At 50.7% G+C, this 22,224-nt stretch overlaps 1 protein-coding gene across 7 annotated transcripts in view; it reads left to right on the top strand.

Annotated features, from left to right (window-relative positions):
* ANKRD6 (ankyrin repeat domain 6) overlaps positions 1 to 22,224 on the top strand; it is a 178,844-nt gene that overhangs the window by 143,046 nt on the left and 13,574 nt on the right. For 3 of the 7 annotated variants that reach the window (XM_065911668.1, XM_065911669.1, XM_065911667.1), the window contains 7 exons: positions 6,614 to 6,712; positions 7,852 to 7,950; positions 11,477 to 11,575; positions 13,302 to 13,400; positions 15,896 to 15,994; positions 17,569 to 17,646; positions 21,683 to 21,787. In XM_065911668.1, the coding sequence (XP_065767740.1) occupies positions 6,614 to 6,712; positions 7,852 to 7,950; positions 11,477 to 11,575; positions 13,302 to 13,400; positions 15,896 to 15,994; positions 17,569 to 17,646; positions 21,683 to 21,787 (678 nt within the window). Of the gene's footprint in view, positions 1 to 1,571; positions 1,911 to 6,613; positions 6,713 to 7,851; positions 7,951 to 11,476; positions 11,576 to 13,301; positions 13,401 to 15,895; positions 15,995 to 17,568; positions 17,647 to 21,682; positions 21,788 to 22,224 lie in introns of all 7 variants that reach the window. The other 4 variants (XM_065911665.1, XM_065911664.1, XM_065911666.1 and 1 more) reach the window with 3 other exon arrangements.

The raw sequence follows: 22,224 nt of genomic DNA, 5'->3' as shown, positions 1-22,224 counted from the left end.
GTTCAGGAATCCATTCCTGAGTAAATCAGAACGGGCCGGCAAGGAGTCATGTACTGCAGGGGGTACCCCTGCTGGGTGTTTGGGCAGGCTAGATTCTCTGAGAAGGGGGTGTGAAAAAGATCATGTAAATTGCCCTCCAGTGGGCTATTAGGGAAATGTCCTAATGATAATCTGATTGGAAACTCTTTTTGGAAAGTTTCTAACTGTAATTTGTACCGTAGGACTCGAAGAGGTAAGAACTTCTGTGAGGAACACAGGCTCTTGGAGACTTTGTGCTCATAAACCCCTCAGATTCACCTTTAATCACTGTGCTTACAGAATGTTATCACAGTTCAGACCCTCTGCTGGGCTAGAGTGTGGGTCACCGACGTGCTTCTAGTCTTCTTTGAGTTCCTGTGTAGTCTCCGAAAACTTGGCAAGCACACAGGTTGAGAAGAACAGCCTTCACAAAGCAATAACCAAGTGTGTCGTGTCCAGGGGCAGAAGGCTGCCGGTGTCATTCAGAAATTTCTGGTTATATTTGGAACCTGTTGAGTCATCAAGGATGTTATTTTCAAAAGATGCTGATCTAGCTTTAAGCTGTTGATTTCTACCCCAGGTCACAGGACACTTTTTTCTTTCCCAGCACTGCAGACATCATAAGGTAGCTGATTATATCTTATCCTTGCATGACAGGAGCAAAAATACAGGGAGAGGGGAGAGATTCTGACCACAGGAAAGGCAGGGCTCTCAGTTGTTGGTGCCAATATGTTGGGCAGCATCCGCTCCTCTCTGCGTAATTAAAGCCCTTGCCGCCTTGGGGGCAAGGCTGCGGTAATTCCAGGGTGCTCGCCCATCGCGACCCCCCACTCCTGCCTCAGGTCCCGAGCTCCACGTATCACGTGTCCTCCTGCAGCAGGAGCCATGCAGACTTTCCAGAGCTACTGCTGTTCCTATCAGGCGAGACAGGAAGCTAAACTGGTCGGGAGTTCTCACAGGGTAGCCAAAGGGGTGTATGTCAGCAGAAGGAAAGCCAGCTCTCCCGTTAGAGGGGTGCTCTTTATTTATTGAAATTATTAATATATTTTGCATCTTTCCCTTGCTGTAGACAGTGCATATACTGCTTCTCTCAGATGGTTTGAAACAAAAGCACACACACAACAACAAAACAGCATAAAAACAGCTGGAAGTGGAGGTTCCTTGACTCACTAGTTCTGAAGTGATGCATTAGTCGGAATATGGTTCATGTGTGTCTTCTGTATATTTACTCTGCTTGTCGATTAGCCCTGAAACCCATGCAGGAATTCGAGGAAGAACACTCCTAATGGATGGTCTTTAAAGAAGCTGGGGACGGGAATCCCCTGGTGGCCCAGTGATTTCACTGCCCTGGCCCAGGTTCAGTCTCTGATCAGGGAACTAACATCCTGCAAGCCATGAGGCATGAGCAAAAAATAATTAAAAAAACAAATAAAGAAGCTGGGAGATTAAGTATTGGGGAAAAAAAATGTCAGATGTTACCTGTCTTGGGTGATGGGTAGCAATAGAGAATGTGAATGTTATGAAGAATTTACTCCTAACTTCATGTCCCACAGATACTGTGCTTTGTATCTTGGCAAAGACTGAGAATTAGTGGAAGAATGACCTCCAGTGCCCTGGAGTGGGATTATTACGAATTTGAACCTGTGGAAAGCAGTTCCTTAGAATATGCAACTCCAGGAGCAAGCTCCCTCTTGCTCCCTGCCAACCCCGCCAGCGCTCATTGGCGCACTAACGCCATCTCTGATTGGTCGATGAGCAGTCACACAGCCCCCACCTCAGAAATAGTCCAGGACCCCGTGGCCGCGGGCAAAGGCACGAAGGAAGAGAGAAATCAGAAAACCCAGAGAAGACAGGCTAGGAGGAGCCCCAGAAGATCAGAGAGAGAAAACGAGGTCAGCAGTTGTTTTGTGCACCTACCCTGTCTTGAGCTTCCTTGCAATGAGGCTGCCTGTGCCACCCGGGAGGGATTCCTCCTGAAGAGGGGCAGGGGCCACCCTTGCATGACTGGGGTTTCTCCCATGAGCTTGGCTTTGGAAATCTGCCTACCCTGTGCTCACTCTTTTCCACCATGTAGGAGAGAACACGTATTTCAGAACCAAGTTTTAGACTGCAGGGGTTGCAAACCTTTTAAAATCTCTAAGTAAGAAACGCCGATGTCCTAGAAAATGGAGAGCTGGCAGTTCATGCACTTTGCAGACAAGCCCCTTTGCAGTCACTCTGGAACGTGATGTGCACGTTCCAGATCAAAGGGCCAAGCTACAAGTTTGCTGGGTCTTCAAGTTCCAGCTTCAGCGTCTCTCTTCTGCCTCTTTGTAGTTCATCATTCAACAAATCCTTCTCAGGTGCCATACTTGCCAAGGCATTGGGCTAAAGCACTCAGCTTGATGATGCCATAGACAGGCAGCCCCATCCCCCAGAAGCACCTCATTGTTTTAAAAACCTGTTTAAGGTTTTCACGGGTTATAAACAGCACGGGGCAAGTGCAAAAAGCCTTGACAATTTGAATTCTGCCCCAACTGTGGGTACATTTGTGCTAAGTCCCCTCAGTCATGTCCGACTCTCTGCGACCCCATGGACTGTAGCCCGCCAGGCTCCTCTGTCCATGGGATTCTCCAAGTGAGAGTACTGGAGTGGGTTGCCATTCCCTTCTCCAGGGGCCCTTCCCAACCCAGGGATTGAACCTGCATCTCTTACGTCTCCTGCATTGGCAGATGGGTTCTTCACCACGAGTGCCGCCTGGGAGGCCCCAGTCCCAACTGTGCTACCCTGAATTAGCTGGTTATTCTAAGCTGCACGCTGAACCGCACTGGACCTTGGTTTGTTTTTTTTTTTTGGACCTTGGTTTTTTAATCAATAAAATGAGAGAATTAGATGCCACAGTGCTTGGAGTATAGTAGAGTCAGTAAATATTCTCCGAATGGATAATGAGTAAATGCTGCTGAAGGTGCCAAACTTCTCCCAGCTTTTTTTTTTTCTCCAAAATTTCAAAATTTCATGGTTGATCTTTAAATGATAGAGAAATAGAGATTATGTCTAAGTTGCTGCTTAGGTCTGTTAATAAGTATGTATAGAAACATGAAACAGTTTGAAACATGTATAGAAACAGTATGAAACATTTTGTTTCAGTGTTTGAAAACTATACTTACTTCCTTATTTATTTCTTAACTTTTTATTTTGTACTGGGGTATAGCCAATTAACAACTCCCTAACTATCCCTTCCTCCCGTCCTGCCCCCGCTGGCAACTACAAGTTCATTCTCTAGGTCTGTGAGTTTCTGTTGTGTAGAAAGTATACTTTTGAAATAATACTTTTATTCCCAAAGAAGTTTTAGATTTATAGGAGGAAGAGTTGATTCACAGGTCATTGACCCTGTTGCAGTAAAGGGTCTTAGGTGTTCATTTATGTCATGTTCTGGGGAAGAGTGGCTCTGAGACGGCCCGAGGTGGCCCTTGGCTTGTATTCATGTCTGTCAGCCCGCGATGCTCACCTTGGTGACTTCAGGGTGGCTGGTTTTTATGTGCTAGAGAAACCCAGAACCACCCCACCTCGTGTGAGCAGAGCTCACAGTCCCTCTTGAGGGCCATGCAGGGTGGGGAGTGGCTGGCTCTGGCCTTCACAGTCCTGTCCATCCGACATACACGGCAAGGAGCCTGGCTCTGAGCGCGTCTCTGGCCGAGGAGCGTGAAGAGGAGGGGAGGCCGTGTCCTGGGGACGGGCAGGGCCGGGAGGAGGGACCCGCCGGACACATCTGTGCCAGGGGCATGGGGACACGGGGCTCCCACCACAGCCTCGCCCAGCCGTCAGGCCTTCCGGGTCCTGTTCATCCATCCGGAGATCTACTTTTAACGGCCGAACTAGAATTGGGATTTAGCTTCCTACGTTGAGTTAGGAGTTCACGAAGGAAAGTTATCCCCACAGAAGCAAGTACAGGAGATTCACGCTAAAAGCAAGTAATAAATCACGGTGGTGTTCTGGCTCCTAAGTTGCCTCAGCCCATGATTGAGCGGCAGCCCCTGAGGCACAGTAAAGCATTTGATCTGGAGCCAGGCCGCCAGCACGACCCTCGCTTTATGCACAACAAAACGGCTAGTTTGGTTACGTAAGAGGGTCTCTGATCGGGCCAAGGAGTGCGGGTTAGCGGGCCCGCAGTGTGTGGGAATGGGTGAAGGCCGGTAACAGCTAGAAATCTGACCAAGTCGGCGTTTACTCTGAAGAGGGGGGCTGAGCCTCACCTTTGTTGCCGAGGGCAGGGCACCTCCTTTCTCATCGGGTCAGTAACAATATATGACGCTTGAGGTCCATTTTGGGAAAACCCGTCATGACGCTGATAGGGAAGCAGGCAGTCTTGAAGTTTCTTACAGAAGTTTTCAGAGATGGAGACTGGGCTCTCCCGGCGGCTCAGTGGTAAAGCCACTGCCGGTTCAGGAGACACAGATTCGATCCCTGGTCCCGGAAGATCCCACGCGCCGTGGAGCCGCTAAGCCCGGCGCCGCTCCCGTTAGCCTTCGCCCTGCGGCCTGGGAGCTGCAGCTACTGAAGCCTGCACGCCACGGCTAGAGAACAGCCCTCGCAGCAGCAGACTCAGCCCTGCCCCCCAGATTAATTAATTAAAAAAAAAATTGAGCCTGGGCAGTTTTTCATGGTTATCCGTTTGGGCCTCAAGCACACCTCATCTGGAAACGCTTCCTAAGTTGTTTGAAGAGGATGTCTAATGACTTCGCCCACCGCCTGTGACCGCTGATCCAGGGGCCGCGTTCTTTTGATGACCCGCCACATACACAGGGTCCTTTTTGACTAGGCGGTCTTGGAAAGGTGAGTGAGAAGAAAAGCAAGGCTAAACCTGCTTTGTAGTGGGCCTCATAGCGTAGGATGCCGAGGGGAGGGTTGATAACGAAGGCACGGACAGTGGACGGAATCATGGTAATGATTACCTCTACGCTCCTGACCCAACCAGGAAGAAATCTCTTAGATTCTACGGAATGAAGAGAAAAGCTTCTGAGACATGGACAGTCCCATCCTGTTCCTGGGATATCAGTACAGCTTAGACATTTAATAAACAGCAGTTTTTTGATGCTAGAAATTATATATGTGAAAAACTGGAAAGAATTTAAAAGTTTAAAGAGGAAAATAAATATTATTTCCCCTCATGGATTTTTAAAGGGAGTTTTTTTTTTTAAGTTTTAAGAATGTGAATTTGGTTTTTAAGTAGGATTAAGTGCTTTTTATTTGTGATGAACTATACATCAAATTGACCATTTTAGCCATTTTTAAGGGCACAGTTCTTTGGCATTAAGTACATTTGCATTGTCATGCAAACATCACCGCGGACTCTCTCCAGAGCGTTTTTTCGGATTAAGTGCTTTTAAAGTACATTGTCATTTGTTACAGATCCCAGGGATGTAAGTACAACCAGGATTTGATGACGGCTATTTATAGGTAGCAGTGCAGCCCTCTGTAAAAAGCCTCCGGGTGCTCCGCGTTCTGGTCGGTCTCTCCTCTCTCGGGCTGAGGAGCAGGAGTACCCTGGAGCGTGTCCTCTGGCCCTCCTAGTTTCCACCAGAAAATTGTTTATGCAGAACTCTTGCCACCCAGATCACAGACCCCAAGAGGGGAAGCGAGGGACCTTGCCTCCTCTCACAGAGGAAGAACTTGAAGTCCAGCGAGGTGACAGGTCCCCCAAGGCTTGTGCAGCGCACATCTCCTGACCCCCTTGCCCCAGTCCCCTTCCATCCCACCAGGAATTTTCCACACCATTCACCCATTTCCCTGTTCAGGCTTACACCCCAGGCTGGACTTGTTTCCTGAGTGCCTGTCAGAGATAACTTGTGTTCTCGGAGACTTCAGAACTATCTCGCTACAGACTTCACTGTCTTACCTCTAGGGTGTTAGTCCTTCTCTCAACTGCAATTAGGGGGAGTCAACTTCCCTTTGGCACCCTGACAGAGAAAGAGGAGGCCAGCCATCCCGGGAATCCGATCACAGAGAAAGGGGTCAGATGCAAGCCCTCACAGTGAGGATGCTGCCATGGGATGTTGCAAGAGCCTTAGAGGTGTGCAGCGACAGCCCGAGTCCCCGAGTCCCCCCTCAGATGTCCTGACGGATCGCCTGCGTTGTTTGCTCTAGGCCAGGGCCAGTCAGCCAAGGAGTCCACCCACCCTCGGTCCTGAGTGCTGCTGAATGCCAGAGTAGGCATTCAGGGGACTCTGACCCTGGGGGATGAGAGGACTCAGCAGAGAGTAAAGATTCCAGGCATTGCCGGTCACCTTGCACAACCCACGGTCTGGCTTTCAGACCCGCTTATCTCAGTTGTGACAGTCCTGTCGCTGTCCCCTGGGGTGGCAGGTAAGAGCCTGACCCTCATCCAGAGGTCAGCTCTGGGGCCCAGGGTTGCCCTGCGGTTGGCTCAAGGTTACCGCTGAGTTTGTGAACATCGTCATTCTTCCCGGCATGCACCGTCTGTTGACTGGGTCACGGAGCCCAGCTGGCCCTCGGTGACCGAGGACGATGCCCTTACTTCCTGAGCGGTGAAGCCGGGCAGCGAGTGGTGGGGGGCTGGAGCGTGCTGACCGCCGTCCCTGCCTTCCCACCCCTGCAGGGGGACCAGACCGCCTTGCACCGGGCCACAGTGGTGGGGAACACCGAGGTCATCGCGGCGCTCATCCAGGAGGGCTGTGCCCTGGACCGACAGGACAAGGTGAGCAGGCCAGGGCGTGAGTCAGCTTGAGAACCCACTCGGGATCTCCCGCTGCACGAGACGTTGTCATTCCTGAGTCTTACCACTCATGATTGAACATGAGGAGGTCAGCCCGGAGTCCCGCTGGAAGAGTATCTGGCCTCCCAGCAAACTGAATGTTTAAAAAAGCCCTTGCCTCTTTTCTGCAGTAGCAATGAAAAACCACAGAAATATAAACGGGGAAGAAAAAAGTCCAGAAGTAAAGAACTGTGGAGGCCTGGAGGGGGGTTCCACATCCAGAGATTCTGAGTGGAAGCCCCAGACTCTGTTTCCTTTTTTAAAAAAAAAAAAAAAAATAGTGGCCTGAAACAGCTGGGAGGGCATTTCTACCTCTTCTCTGAGCTTCCCTTTCCCTCACCCTACCTCCAGGTCCCACCACACTCAATTCATTGCACTTGAAGTTTCTTTCTTTAATAGTAAGTTAAGCAAACACAAGATCTGTGGAATTGGTCGATTTTTATTTACAAGTCACCTAGGAGGACACCTGTTTACCGTATTTACAAACCACTGCCTCCTCTTTTTTTTTAACCGTATTTACAAATCACTGTCCCCAGTGCCTGCTCATTTGGTTGGGGCCCTGAGGCTTCCGGATTAAAACTTCGAGAAATCAGATATGGAGAAAGAAAAAAGAGCTGTGGAACCCACCTGTCCACCCATGGGCCCCTGCAGCTTCTGAAGATGGACTTTCCATCTGCCTGATCTTTACAGGGTTTTCTGTGGGCCAGGAGTGGAGCGGGGCAGCCCCTGGGGCGGGTAGGGGAGGGACGCCATGCCTCCCAACAGCTTTCTGTTCAGCGGGAGTGGTGCATGGGGGCCTTTCTCACCACCCCAGTTCCCAGAGAGGCTTAAGCCCTAATGCCTTAAGTCATCCACCGTGCATCAGAGAGCTGGAGCGCGTGTGGAGTGGTACTTGTTAGGTACCATTCTGGGAGAACGAGGCAACTGGCCGCTCAGATCACTCCCTGGGCTCTGTGGTTTAGGTGAGAAACCCCAGCCAAGAGAGGCCCCTGGGTGGGCCTTAGAGCCACCTGCGCTGTGCTGACGGGGAGCAGGTGGGTCAGGCTTGGGTGACGGGGCTCTCTCCCCTGTGCGCCCCCCAGGACGGGAACACGGCCCTGCACGAGGCATCCTGGCACGGTTTCAGCCAGTCGGCCAAGCTGCTCGTTAAAGCTGGAGCCAACGTGCTTGCCAAGAACAAGGTGAGGCCCGGCAAGTGAGACCGCCTTGGTCCAGTGAGGGCGGCCCAGCCCGCCTTCCTGGAGGGAGCCTCCTCCTGCCGAGCAGAACTGGGTTGGGGCCTTGGAACCCGGTGCAATCGAAAGCTTGGAGCTCCTGGAGCGCTTCCGTGAGGGCGGCGGACCTCCCTGCTTTCCCGTCGGTCCATGAGAGTGTGGTCACGGGAGCCAGCCCCGTCCCGCGGGGACAGAAAAGGACCACAGCATCTCCTCTGCCTTGCTGTCCTTTCATCCTCCTCTTCCCTCCCTGCCATATCCCCGGATCAGCCCCAAAGCCTCACAACAGACTGACTGATCTTTCCCCCCTTCTCATCTGCTCCTCCTCTCCTCGGGGACTTTCCAGAAAGCTCCTCACCTGTCGCTGTCTTGGGCCTCCCCAGAGCAGCCTCAGCCTCTCTGGGCGACTCTGGCGTGTGCTTCCCGGGCTTGCAGGGTGGGCCTGCCATCTCTTCCCTCGCCCCCTCCCTTAGGGGTACACCGGTTTCTTTCCTGCCCACCGACCCTCAGGGTGGGGACCTGCCCGTCCGGCGGCCGGGTTTCTCCGGCTCCCAGGACCACACGCAGCTCTGGGCTGTGCTGACTGGTGAGATGTTTCCTCGTGGTGCCCTCACGGGCCGAGGGCTTCAGGGAAGCAGCCTGCATCTCCAGCAAAAGCCCGGCTCGCTGCCTAGAGGACTGGTGGCTCTCCATTTTTCCCAGGTGGGCCATGGCCTGGCACAGGAGTTGGTAAGCTTATACCAACTCGAAGTAGGTGGTTCCCAGTTAACGGATGGGGAGGCCTCACCTGAGTCTTACGAGACATGTGATTCGTGTGTGGCACAGTTAGGGCTGTGAACTATCCCAGCTGGATCCACTTCACCGCCCTGCCACCTGTCCCCTGAAGGGCCCCCCTAATTGTGTAGGGAGCCACGAGTTTTCTCTCTAGATAAAGCAGCACAGGGGAGGTGTCATCCCAGGAGAGGGACGTCCATGCTCACCAGCCTCCACCTCGAGGAAGCCTCTAGAAGGTCCTTCTCTTGGTTTCTTTTTCCCCACAAGTTATAACATACTTAAAGTCTACAGTATTATGATTTGATAGCTCCCAAGGGTTAATGAACACATTGATCACCCCTATTTATTTACCTTTTTGTGTATGTGTGAGAGCATTTAAGTTTGACAATTAGCTAATTTCAATTATACAAGACAGTGTTAACAGCTGTAGGCCCCATGTTACACGTCAGATTCGAAGACCTTGTTCATCTCAGAGCTGGGAGTTTATGGCCTTTTACCACCTTCTGTGTCCCCCTCCGCCTCCCGCTCCAGCTTCCGGCAGCCGCTTTTCTACTCTCTCTTTCTACAAGTCCATCTTTCTTTTTTTCCAGACTCCACATGGAAGTGAGATGAGAGAGTATTTGTCTTTCTGTCTAACTTATTTCACTCGGTGTATCGCCCCCTAGGTTCATCCATATTGTTGCCAGTGACAGGATTTCTTTCTTTGTAAATGTTAGATAATACTCCGTCGCATAAGAAAGGTCCTTACTCAGCCAAGTACCGCAGCCCCTGTCTAGAAATCAGTCCTCATTACTCAGGGTGGGAAACATGCCCGCTGGGTATACAGCAGGTCAGTTTTTTAAATTTCAGGTTTGACGTTGCAGCCTTTTGTGTCTCCTTCCATTTTACACATTGGTTTGGAGAGCCTTCCATGTTATTACATGTATGATCAGCGCATTCCTTTTGATCACTGAGTAATGTTCCACTGTGTGGATATACCATAATCTGTATTCCAGCCCACGTTTTTTCATTTTCTTCCTCCAAATGCTTTTCCGCATGATCGATATTATTGACAAAGTAAATTTTGTTGTACAGCCATCCGATTTCTTTTCAACATATATTTAACATATATTTTTTCAACATATATTTAAGTGACTCCCAGGAAGCCAACAGCTTTGGGAAAACCTTCTCTGTGTGTACTGAGAATTACACTAAGCTGAGCCCTAAGCCCTGCCAGGGGAACGGAGTGTTTAAAATGTGCGCAGGCCCTTTGTTTTGGAGGACTAAGCTGGCTGTGCCTCTATCTGGCTGCACTTTAAACTCTCCCGGGAAAGTTATAAAAAAAAAAAGCAGGGGAGAGAAGAGGGGAGACAACCAAACCCACATGATGAGCAGGCCTGGGGTGACCAGCTGTCCTGCTTTTGCCTGGAGTTAGGGAAGGGATGCATCCCAGAATACAGACCTTTCAGCACCTCGACATGAACAGCCTGGTCCCACCCCCTGGGGCGGGGACATTGCATTGCATCCGTGCACTGGTCTGTTGGAAGGGTCCCCCAGTTGAGTCCAACCTGCACCCGAGGCTTGATAACTGACAAACTCACTCAGCTCTCAGGCTCAGAACTGACCACGTTCCTGGAGGTAGCGGTGAGGAAAGAAAGGCCCTGCCCAGGTTAGAGCTAAGGTCATGAGGAGGACGGTAAGCGGCCCTGCAGCACACAGCTTTCCTCTGTTTTTAAGAACCCATTCTTCCTTTCAAAGGTAAGGAATATAAACCACCCTTGAGTCTGGGCAGACAGTGCCGTGTGATCCAAAGAGGAGTGAACCGGGCCAGGGAAAAGCCATAAACAGGCTGACAGCTCTGAGCCCAGAACTGCAGGCCTGACCCAGCTTTTACACTCAGCAGAACAAACACGGAGCTTATGTGTTTAATCTCCCAAATCCTCGCACCGAATCACGTTGCCTGCTTTTCTTGTCACTCTCCCAGGGGTTATCAGCAGCCTTGCAGGCCTCATTCCCCTGGTTTCAGAAAGTTCTCTTCTTGTCAATGCAGTCTTTCTGCAAGATTGTTGTGTATGTGATCCTGACCTCTGCTTGCCATTTGACCTTGGAGGTAAACTCCCAAAAGCAAGAGGGTCTCTGTCTCTATGGGAAGTGATAGATGCAGTTGTATTGCGTGTCGTGTGGGGGACCTTGCCCATAGCTTAAATTTTGATGTTTCAAGAAAAACCCAAGATTTGGAAGAGGCTTGCAAATTAAATCTGTTACTGTAGCCTGCTGGAATCGGCCTGTTTTACCGCCGTTGGTAGGCCGTCCACAGCTGATCCGTGTTCCTCTTACAACTAAGAGGAACAGCCTTGCGCACGTGCCCAGCGCTCTGCCGTGAAGAAGACGGTCTCCTCAGCCCTCCGAATCAACCCTCACTGTCCCGGCACATGGGGGTCATGCTCCACTTTACAGGTGAGGAATCCACGGCGGCGCTTAGTAAGAGCACTCCCCAGTAGCTTGCAAGCAGTAAGCGGCAGAGCCAGGGTTTGGAACCGAGGTTTTATGACCCACGTGACTCCTCTGCTGGTGTGGATTCCCCGTTACGTGTTGGCCTCTGAAGCAGCCCAGTTGGGCCCACCGAGCGGGAAGCGGAGCGCGTGGACAGTGCCTCTCGTGTGAGTCTTGGCCCCTGCAAGCGTGCCCGGCCTGCGGGCGGTGTTGCTAACATGCGCCCCCTCTGTTCGCCCCCTCCCAGGCGGGGAACACGGCTCTGCACCTGGCCTGCCAGAACAGCCACGCCCAGAGCACCCGCGTCCTTCTGCTGGGCGGCTCCCGCGCCGACCTCAAAAATAACGTGGGTGAACAAAAGTCACATCTCTTGCACTCTCTTCCATTGCCTCTAGTATGAAAGCATACTAGAATATTCACGTGTAGAAAATGAAAATTTGTTAATAAAAGGGGTTTAGGGACTATCAAGAAAGTATTCATTTGTTGCTAATTCTAAAGGATACTTTTGCAGCAGTCCCCAATCTTTTTGGCTTCAGGGACGGGTTTCATGGAAGACAATTTTTTCACGGATGGGGGCAGGGTTGGGGGATGGTTTGGGGATGATTCAAGTGCATTACGTTTATTATGCACTTCAGTGCCACCGCTGATCTGACAAGAGGCACCAGTCTGTGGCCCAGAGGTTGGGGACCCCTGCATTAGGGGGATGGGAAGACTGATGGGAACACTCGGAAACACTGATTTTTCTCCCATGCTTGCCCCTTGCTCCTCAGCCTCTCAGTCGGTTTTATCATTTTATACAGCAGGTGTCTAGCAAGCGGGTCTAAGAATGAGTAATTGTTTTCAGGAAGCCTCCGCCCACACAGTGTTGCACTCTTTGTAAATACCGGCTGAGGCTGCACTGGGGAGGCTGTCTGATGCTCCATGCCCAGCATCTACAAATCTGTCCCTGAGGCATCCCTGGGATGAGCTGATGACCAGTAGTTCTTGGAGGTTCCTGACCTGAAAGGTCCCACAGGCATCCCCCTTCCCTCCACGGACACTGCATTTCCTTCATGAAGCTGATGCCACGTGGCAAAAGAATCTGAGGCTTCTCTCAAAAGTGACTTTGGCCAGGCAACTTCCCTGGTGGTCCAGTGGTTAGGACTCTGTGCTTCCACTGCAAGGGGAACGGATTTGATACCTGGCTGGGGAAGCAAGTCCTACAGGCTGTGCACCGTGGTCAAAGGAAAAAAAGGACTTTTAGCTGGGGTTCCCTGACTGGGGGCAGGCTTACCTAAAGTGGTCCTGAGAATGCTCTGAACTTCAGCTTTGAGCTTGGTTCCTTCTTAGTCCAGAGGAGAAGGTTGTGCTGAAGCATCACCATCTCTAGACAGAACCAGAGCTCAAGTGATAAGTCAGGGGGGCTCCGCAAAACGTCACGACATCGTCTCCAGTTCTCTCGTTTTCTCTCTGGTAGCAGTTTGGCCTGGGACCACCAAGGAAGACCCTGCTCCTGAGTGTTTCTGAATGTCCTTTTTTATGCCCAGTGATTGCTTCCTCGTCAGCTCCCTAGACTGCATTGCTCCCCATGGGATCCTGGGGTACTGCTAGAATGGGATGCACTTGAATTTTTTAGAGCACGTAATCTTAAAATCCAGCAACTCATCCCACTTTCCTAGTCCATTCAGCCACGACGGATCTGTGATGGGGAAAGTCTCATTTCCAAAGCGAAGCTATCGGTCTTGGGCAGTGTCATCCAGAGCCTTTGGGTTGTAGGAGAGGCAGGGGTCAGTGGAGTCTTAGTAAGCGCCTGCGAGGCAGAGCCTCTCTCAGTTTTGGCGAAGGTCTCTTGGGCAGCAGGCCTCCAGGACCTGAAACCGGAGACAGGGTCTGCGTGGTGGGAAAGAGAGCTGCACGCAGGGGAGGGCTGCCAGTCATGAGTGAGCACCTGTGATAAAGGAGATGCTCGTCGTTCAGGCCATTACCCTGTGAGGAGCACATGCTTGTCTGCTAGCTTTTAAAGGATAGTTTTAATTTGCTGTTCTGTTTTGTGACCGCCCAGACCGTGCTCAGCGTGTGCTCTCTGTCCGCAGGCAGGCGACACCTGTTTGCACGTCGCTGCACGCTACAACCACTTGTCCATCATTAAGCTCCTCCTCAGCGCTTTCTGTTCTGTCCATGAAAAGAACCAGGTCAGTGCACGTGTCCTCCCCACGGTCCGCTGGTAGGTGCATGGGCGCCGGCGGGGACAGAGGGTGCTGGGAGGCGGCGCCTTCTCCCGATGTGGGGCTCGCCAGGGCTGGCCTCTGAAGGAAGCGCAGGCTTCCCGTGGCCCTGGTTGCTCTGGCATTCCAGGGCGTGTCACCACATTTGCGTCTCGAACCTTTTTGGAAATCCTGGGGGTGGGTTTTGTTGTTAGTATGATTTTTAGAAATGAAACCCGCAAGGAAGAGTGGCTTGGTGAGTAAGCCGGGTGTTCGGTGTCGTGATTCCCGAGTTCTGTTCCTCCCACCGCCCCCTTCATGTGAGCTGAGCTGATGGAGTCTCTTGTTTCTCTGAAGTTTGGGGCATGGTCAGTATCTACACCGTGTAGTGGGGTTTTAAGATAAAGCTGTGGTTATTACAGTGTCCTGTGGAAATGTGACTCTTCAATAGTCATTTGGATTTTTAAAAGTTGTTTTGTTATTTATTGAAACCTATACCTAATGGATGCATGGTTTGGCTTTTCTGAGTTTGGGTGCATAAATCTGAAATTTAAAAAATTAGATCATGATTCAGATTTAAAATACCCTACAATGATGATTACTGACCCTGGCTGCATATTGGAATCAAAAGGGAATTTCAATATGCCATTCCTGAATCCCACCCCTAATGTAGATGACCAGAACATCTGGGGGTGAGTCCAGGAAACAGTATTTTTTGAAAGCTCCTGGTCTAAGTGTGGGCTTCCTTGGTGACTCAGTAAAAAATCTGTCTGCAGTTCAGGAGACTTCCTGCAATATAGGAGACCAGGGTTCAATCCCTGGGTCGGGAAGTTGCCCTGGAGAAGGAAATGGCAGCCCACTCCGGTATTCTTGCCTGGAAAATCCCATGCCTGAGTGTGCAGACAGGATTGAGAACCACTGACCTAGTGGCTAAAGTCTGTCATGCTACAGCCTCCCCGTGGATTCTAGTTTGTCAGATTACCCCAACACAAGCCTCACCAACCAGCTTCTCAACCTGGGCGGCACGTTTCAATCACCTGGGAGTTTTGAAAATTCCTCATGCCCTAACCATAACTCCAGACCAGTTAAGTCAATGTCTGGGGGGCTCCGGCGTCAGTAGTTTATTAAAGCTTCCCAGCTGATTCCAGTGAGCAGCAGAGACTGGAAACCACAGCTCCAGAACTTCCCCTAACATACAGCTAGGTGACTCAGGAATGAAATGAACACTTTGCCTGTCTACTCACCAGGGAAGGAGGCCCGAGGATGGCTGGATTTTCATACTTGATCACCTGCCAGGAATGAATGAATGAGTGATTTCACTTCTGTATGCGTCTGACTTATTTATGTCATCCGGTTTGGGAATTAAAACCAACATTTGCATTTGGAATTGGCCCACCAAGCTGCATCTGTTCATATCCTCCTTTGATTGTCTGAAACGCTTTTTGTCAAAAATAAATTATTGGCTAAATTTGGTAAGGAGTTGAAAACAGCTGGTGTTAAATGAATGCTGTCGTCAGTGACTCCACTGAAACAGAAAACTCCCTGGCCTGTAGGAGAAAACGCCCAGTGGCCCTTTCACATCCCTAAGCATGGCTGCAGGGCTGGCTATCACTCTGGGGCCTGTAGAAGTAGCTACCTTAGACGCTCCTGCTCGTTCCAGCTCAGAAACCAAGGGGTTCTCTGCCCATCCTCTGCCACGGCAGACAGACGGGGTCCAGAGCTACCTTTTAAAGTAAAAATGTTAAAAAGTATGCGTTAAAAGAAATATTTATCGGGTGGAGGGGGGGGTGGGAGGGGTGATCGGGATGGGGAATACGTGTAACTCTATGGCTGATTCGTGTTAATGTATGACAAAACCCACTGAAATGTTGTGAAGTAATTGGCCTCCAACTAATAAAATAAAATAAAATAAAATAAAAAAGAAATATTTAAAATACATGGCTGAGATCCTGCCTCTGTGTAAGGTCAGGGCCTACCATTCCCAACATCCCCGGCCCAGCATTGCTTGGCCTCCCTGCACTTAGCCCTGTCCTGTGATTTCTGGCATCCCGCTCAGAAAGGAATGTGGTATTTGTGCGTAGTTCATTCAGTTCCCAAGATCTCTTTTAAAGAAGAACCACATTTAAACAACAGGATCCTACTCTATAGCACAGGGAACTATATTCAATATCCTGTGATAAACCATAATGGAAAAGGACATAAAAATATATAACTGAATTACATTGCTATATAGTAGAAATTAATACATTATAAATCAATTGTACTTAATAGAATAATTTTAAAATAAAGTATAAGTTAAAAGAAATATTTTAAAGAAATAATAAAAAGAACCACATAATACTTTAGCCGAGGGCCACGTGTCAGTCTAAGGCAAATTTTAGTTTAACCTTGAAAAGCCACCACCAAGTCATGGGATAAAAAGCTGCAGGGTTGTGGGCCACGATCCCATGGGGCTCAGCGGGCTTTCTTCTGACGGATTCCAGGCTGGAGACACAGCACTTCATATTGCCGCTGCCCTAAATCACAAGAAGGTGGTTAAAATCTTGCTGGAAGCCGGAGCAGATGGGAGCATCGTCAATAATGTAAGTGGAGTTGCACCACGGGTTCTAAAGCCGTGCCCGCCCCTTGCGGGGTCACTGTGCTGTGGCCGCCTCGCCTCCTGCGAACTCAGAGCACAGCCTCGCCCAGCCTCGCCCTGGAAGAGCTGCAGCGTGCCAGCCCCACAGCCCCTGGGCCAGAGGGGGTGGGCTCGAGGGGACCCCTGCTCTCAACAGCCCCGTGATGTTACAAACCCTGACCCTCTTCAGACAATTCAGTGAGCGTGTCCGACCTGAAGAGGGTCAGGGGTGTCTAAGTAAACGGGCAAGTAGATGATACTGGGAGTGACTTCCAGGCCTTCTAAACAGATGTGGTCCTCAGAAAAATGGCCACCAGGTCAGTCTTCCTCAAAGCTCCAGTCCATTTCTCTCCAACATCATCTTCTGTTCCTCCTCTCAATATTTTCCTCCTTCCCTCTCTGCCTCTCCCCTCACCTTCCCATCCCTTGTCTGTCTGTCTGTCTGATTGTATAGCAGTCCCCAGCTCAGACACCCTCTCTTTCTCCAGGTTGGCCCGTGGTGTGTGCGCTCCTGAACCGGCACAGCCTCGGGCCGGTGGGGGGCAGTGGGCCCCTGGGGGCAGGACAGTCGCCTGGGGCGTTGGGGTGTGGAAGCTGGTGGAAGGCTTCCGTATCTAGCCGTCCTCCGCCGGGCTCCCAGCTCTAGTGCCTTGACTGGGCACCGTTCCTTCCTCTGAATCCTGCTGTCAGCAGCTCCTGGTTTGGGGCTGAATCTCCCCCGAGCCTCTGTCACGGCCACAGCGTCTTGCTTTTCACAATCCGGTCCTTGAGTCTCTGCGGCCAGGCCCCGATCTGCCCTGCAGGTGTCTTCTCCGTTGTTCTCCAGGGGAAATGTATCACCTGGCTAGAGTTTTATGACTGTTTCCTCAGCTGAGATGTTCCATCTTCGCCTTGTCTGTTCTGTTTTTTAAACCTCCCTCGTCTCTCTTCCAGGGAGCCTTCCTGGCTGAGCAGCGCCCCGACCTTGGCCTCCCCGTCACTCACTGCTCACTGCGCACTGCGCCAGCACTTCCCTCGGGGGTGACTGGTGGTGGTCTAGTCGCTGAGTGTGTCTGACTTTCCACCTGCAGATGCAGGAGATGCGGGTTCGGTCCCTGGGCTGGGAAGGTCCCCTGGAGGACGGAAGGGCATCCCACTCCAGTGTTCTTGCCTGGAGAATCCCCAGGACAGAGGAGCATGGCCAGGGCCGGAAAAAGTCAGACACGACTTAGAGACTAAACACCGCCTTCTGAAGCTGTGACTGGGCTGCCCTGTTCAATGGGCGAGGCTCCGGAGCAGGGCTGGCCGCGGGCGCGTGTCCGGCTGGCCTGCACGTCCCGGCTGGGCCGCGCGTGTGTGTCCCCGGCTGGGCTCCGCGTGTCCTGGCTGGGCCGCGCGTGTGTCTCCCGGCTGGGCTGTGCGTGTCCCGGCTGGGCTCCGCGTGTCCCACTGGGCCACACGTGCGTGTCCCCGGCTAGGCTGCGCGTGTCCCGGCTGGGCCGCCTGCGCGTGTCCCGGCTGGAGCCCCGTACTCACTGGCCCTCCCTGGCCTCTCCGTAGGCAGGCCGGACTCCGCTGGAGACTGCCCGCTACCACAATAATCCGGAAGTGGCTCTCCTCCTCACTAAAGCGCCCCAGGTAGGATCTGCTGCATTTTCCCTTGTATTGATTATGCGGGGGCTTCAGAGTTGTTGGGATTCCTTGGGTCGCGATCTACTGAAGCCAGATCAAACCACATTATGTAAGGGACTGATGGGTTTCCTGAGCAGGTAGTGGGGAACGTAGGAATCCGCGTGAGCCTCCGGGAAACTGGAACCAGAGACCTCAGGCCCAGCAGGCTGTTCTCATACACGGGCATCGTTTCCTCTCTGTGGCTGGATCATTGTCACAGCCAGTTTCCTGGATCGTAATGTCCCAGCCAGGGGAAAGTACCAGTTTAAAACGTAGCAGAGACTTCCCTGGCGTTCCAGTGGTTAAGACTCTGCTTCCAGTGCAGGGAACTTGGGTTTGATCCTTGGTAGGGGAAGGAAGGCCCCATAGGGTGTGCAGGGCAGCCAAGAAATGAAAACAATAAAACATCATAGGAGAAGATCGTAATTGGGAGCTTGGGGCAGATGCCCAGAACAAGTGGGACCGAGGTGCTTTAGGGAGATGTTTGACCATGTGGTCACAGGAGGTATTTCCCAGAGAAAGGTGGGAATGGGCATCTGTCTGGGCAGCCATTTATGCCCACTAGAGGCAGCTGAGTACAGTACAGTTGTACTCCTTTTAACTAAATATTGCATGATGGTATATTTGCCATCATTCAGTTTTAATAGATGACTGATATTTGAGGTTGAAACAATCTACGTCATAAATTTAATCATGATAATCTATAAGCTATTTATGATTTCAGCACCCTGAAATAGCTTTGTTTATAGTACCTTCCACAGATACATAGTGTTTATATAGCTGTGCCTACTATGTATATCCCCCTTTGTATTCTCCCTTTTATCCTATCTATGATAGGAAACTTTTCTGCAGTCTTCACAATTATTTATCATAATGGAAGCATAATATTCTTTTCTGGTTGCTGACCAGTATCAAACCATTTCCTTAATGTTAGACATTTTGGTTATTTCCCAGTTGGAGCGACTCTGTTCCTTTACGGCAAACAGCGATTGCTTTTCCACCTTATTCTGGCTAATGCTGCAAAAGGCACTGTCTCGGGGAGCCAAAGGGACAGGCTGGACCCCAGAAGCTGCCCAGACCCAGCCAGCCCCGGGTTCTGGGTGGCCTTGATTCCATCTCTGTTAAAAACATGCCTGATGTAACTAGCAGTTTCTAGAAGTAGTTAAGATTTTATCTCTTGCAGAATCGATCACCCTCTTGTCCATGGAGTAAGTCCTTTTCAGTGGGCTCTGGAGATCCACAGATTCTCAGCAGAATCACCTCCAGAATCCTGATAGAAAAATGCTCGCCTCTCCTGGGTCAAAAAGCACAGGGTGCCGTATAAGTGTCGGAATCCATCGCAGTTAGCTGGCGTTTCAGAGTCTGGCAGTTTGATGGACAGCCAGCCCTGTGCTCAGCCATATGAAGACCGTCAAGTCTTGTGGGGTGGAGGATTCCCCTGGCACACAGGGACTGAGGTGCCTTTAACCTGCCTGTCATTTATCTTCTAGAGCCCAGGGATCTAGATTCCCAGGGATCAAGCTCACCTGTGAAATGTTTTCCTGTGTGGGTTCTCCTTTAGCCTTTATTATTTAAAAAATTGGCTTGGGACTCCCCTGGTGATCCAGTGGCTAATACCCCGCGCTCTCATTTCAGGGGGCCCGGGTTTGGTCCCTGGTCAGGAAACTAGATCCCACATGTCACAACTAAGACCCAGCAGCCAAATAAATATTTTTTAAAAAAAGGCTTAAGCAAGATTTTCCACACCCATCCAGGGAAGTCTCCACACCCATACTGCATAGCAAATAAATAGAATATTTTTTAAAGTTTTTTCTTTTCTTTTCTTTTTTTTTACATAATTGTATGTACTAACCCTTATTTTTCAATGCAAAGTAAAAGCTTTGGAATATGCATAAAATTGCATGCATACTGTTCTGTTGATCTGTAGTTACAGAAATGGCCTCGGTGTTTGTCTTACCTGAAATGAGAAATCCCCTCGTCCCGGCACCTTAGTTGATCACGGATTTTGATGGTTCACGGCAGTACCATGAGGGTGTTTCCTTCCGAGACCCTGGTTTCTGTGAAGTGGAGAAGGCTGGTGATCCGGGTGGATGGCGCAGTTCCCTAAGAAAGGCTGTGAGCCATGCAGAGTTGTCACTGGCCAATAATGTGCTCAGTGGAGGGAATTTTTCTGATTATTTAGTGTTTTATGAACTGAATGTTACTTCTCATTTTTGGTGGATGTGGTTCACAGACGCTTCGGAGAGTGACTTTTAGGCTGATTCTGGAGCCGTGCGCTGCTAAGTGTCCGTAAAGCAGATGAGCAGCGGGCACTAGTTGCTTCTTTTCATCTGACTCAACTTCCTACTGCGTCTACGTTTAGCTTAGGACTCTGGTTCTCAGACCTTTTCTATCTAAAGACCCTTTAACTTTTCTTCAACGTTATGGAGGCCCATAATGAACTTTATGTATGTGAGTTTATATCTATCAGTAGTTGCCAATTGAAAATAAAGTTGAGAAATATTAAATGCTTTAATCATTTGAAAGTAAATCCCTTTTGTAATAACATAAATAGCATCATTTTGCAAAAGAATACTTTTCAAAACAAAAATTGAGGAGAGTAGAATTGTTGAACGTTTTTCGCACATCTTCTAATTGTCTTACTTAGATCAGAATTCTGCCAGCTTTTATTTCTGCATGCAATCTATTGTAATATCACTTATGTAGCTTCTGGCAAATACCACAGTATACTCATGAGAGAATGAGCGTAAAAATGCCAGTGTTGGTTGTAATATTGTGAAAATAATCTTAACTTCATGGTCACAGGGGTCCCTGGACACTTTTAGACCCGCTGGCTCTCAGGGGATGAGAATATAATTTAAAAATTCTGTTCGGCTGCAGGCATATATTTTCCATTTAGCTGGTACCCACTGCCTGTTGACGGTGTTGTTTGGTGGTTTTTTTTTTTTTTTTTGGTCCTGTAATGTATCATTTGAATTTAATGAACACAAGAAGAAAGTCTGACCTTGAGATGAAAATCACTAGGCTGAATTTCAGAGAACACTTGTCTGTCTATAAGACAATAAAATAGTGTTTTATTGCAGAAGGAGTGTGACCTTGAAAGTGCTTCCGACTTCTTGACCTCCTTTGGTTTTTTGAAGGGAGTGAACCCTGGAACCAGGAGTAGGGAGTCTGGAGGAGAAGGGTGTGGGGCTGAGCCAGAGACTGGAGGTTCCCACCAGCTCAAAGATCTGTGTTCTGTGTTCGCTTAGAAGCCTTTCTGCCAACTCGGCGACTCTGAGGCCCCCAGGCAGGTGGGAGACCCCTGACCGTGACCGATGGACCAGGTGTGCCTGCTGCCTGCTTTGTCTTGGTTAATACCAGCAGCTCCCTGTTCTCATGTTTGAGAAGCCGGAGCGCAGAGGGGTCAGATCACCTGCCTGAAGATCTCCAGCTTGCTGCCGAGCTTCAGTCTGCAGGGCCCCGCATGTCCTTGCCTCTGTTCCTCCCGTATCTCTGCACTCGAAGGGGCCGACCAAAGGCTGCTTCTGGGGGGAGAGACTCCGGCCCCGTGGCTGGTCCTGTGGCTCACAGGTGCATCTCAGTTATATTTGAACGAAAGTTATATCTGAATACGACTTGGATACAGTTCGGCCAAGAAGGATGTGTGGTGGGCTGGATCAGGCCCTGTATCCCAAGACACTGTGCCTGGCATCGGGCTGCCGTGCCGCACAGCCCCAGGGGACTCCGATCCTGCCCTGGACTCTGAGTGGCGCTCCCTGGAGTTGAGCAGTGCACAACCTGCTCACCCCTACGTGGCGGCCCTGGCCCAGACTACGTGCCTGTCAGTGTCACTGTAGCCCGTCGGCTCCTGAATCAGGAGTGATGTCCTTGCACCTCTGGGACCCTGAGTGCCCAGCGCAGGGTGCACGGGGCACAGCAGGCGGTCTCCCCGGCTCGGCTGGAGGCGCTCGGCAGGTCCGCGCACACCAGGGTTTGTAACGATGCCTCTTGCCTCCTTCAGGTCTTGCGCTTCAGTCGTGGGCGAAGCCTGCGGAAAAAGAGAGAGAGGCTCAAGGAAGAGAGGAGAGCTCAGTCTGTGCCGAGAGATGAGGTGGCCCAAGGCAAGGTGTGGGGCGGCCCTCCCGCCCGCCCGCGGGTGGAAACTCTCCCTGCCTCCGCTGGGCCCGCCTCGGTCTCTCCTTCCTGCTGGGTCCTTCAGAGCCTGTCTTTCCTTCCGGCCTCTTGTCTTCCGCTCTCCCCAGATTTCAGGCTGTGGGCTCGCATGCCACTGGTCTTTTCCAATCCCCCGTGTATTTGTGAGCCCTGAGCATCTGTGGCCCCGTCACTTCCACAGGGACAGCACCTCTATCATGTAGAGCAGTGATATTTGCAAAATGTGGGTCCACTTGTCACCTGGAACCTTGTTAGAAATGCAAATTTGGGGGCCTCACCCCAGACCCACTGTTTCAGAAACTCTGGGGTGGGGCCCAGCAATCTGTGGTTGAACAAGCTCTCCAGGTGATTTGAATCTGGACTAAACTTGGAGGACCACTGGCGTAGCTT

The sequence above is a fragment of the Muntiacus reevesi genome, chromosome 19, assembly GCF_963930625.1.
Source record: "Muntiacus reevesi chromosome 19, mMunRee1.1, whole genome shotgun sequence".
NCBI lineage: Eukaryota > Metazoa > Chordata > Mammalia > Artiodactyla > Cervidae > Muntiacus > Muntiacus reevesi.
This window is presented reverse-complemented; position numbering and strand designations above follow the sequence as displayed.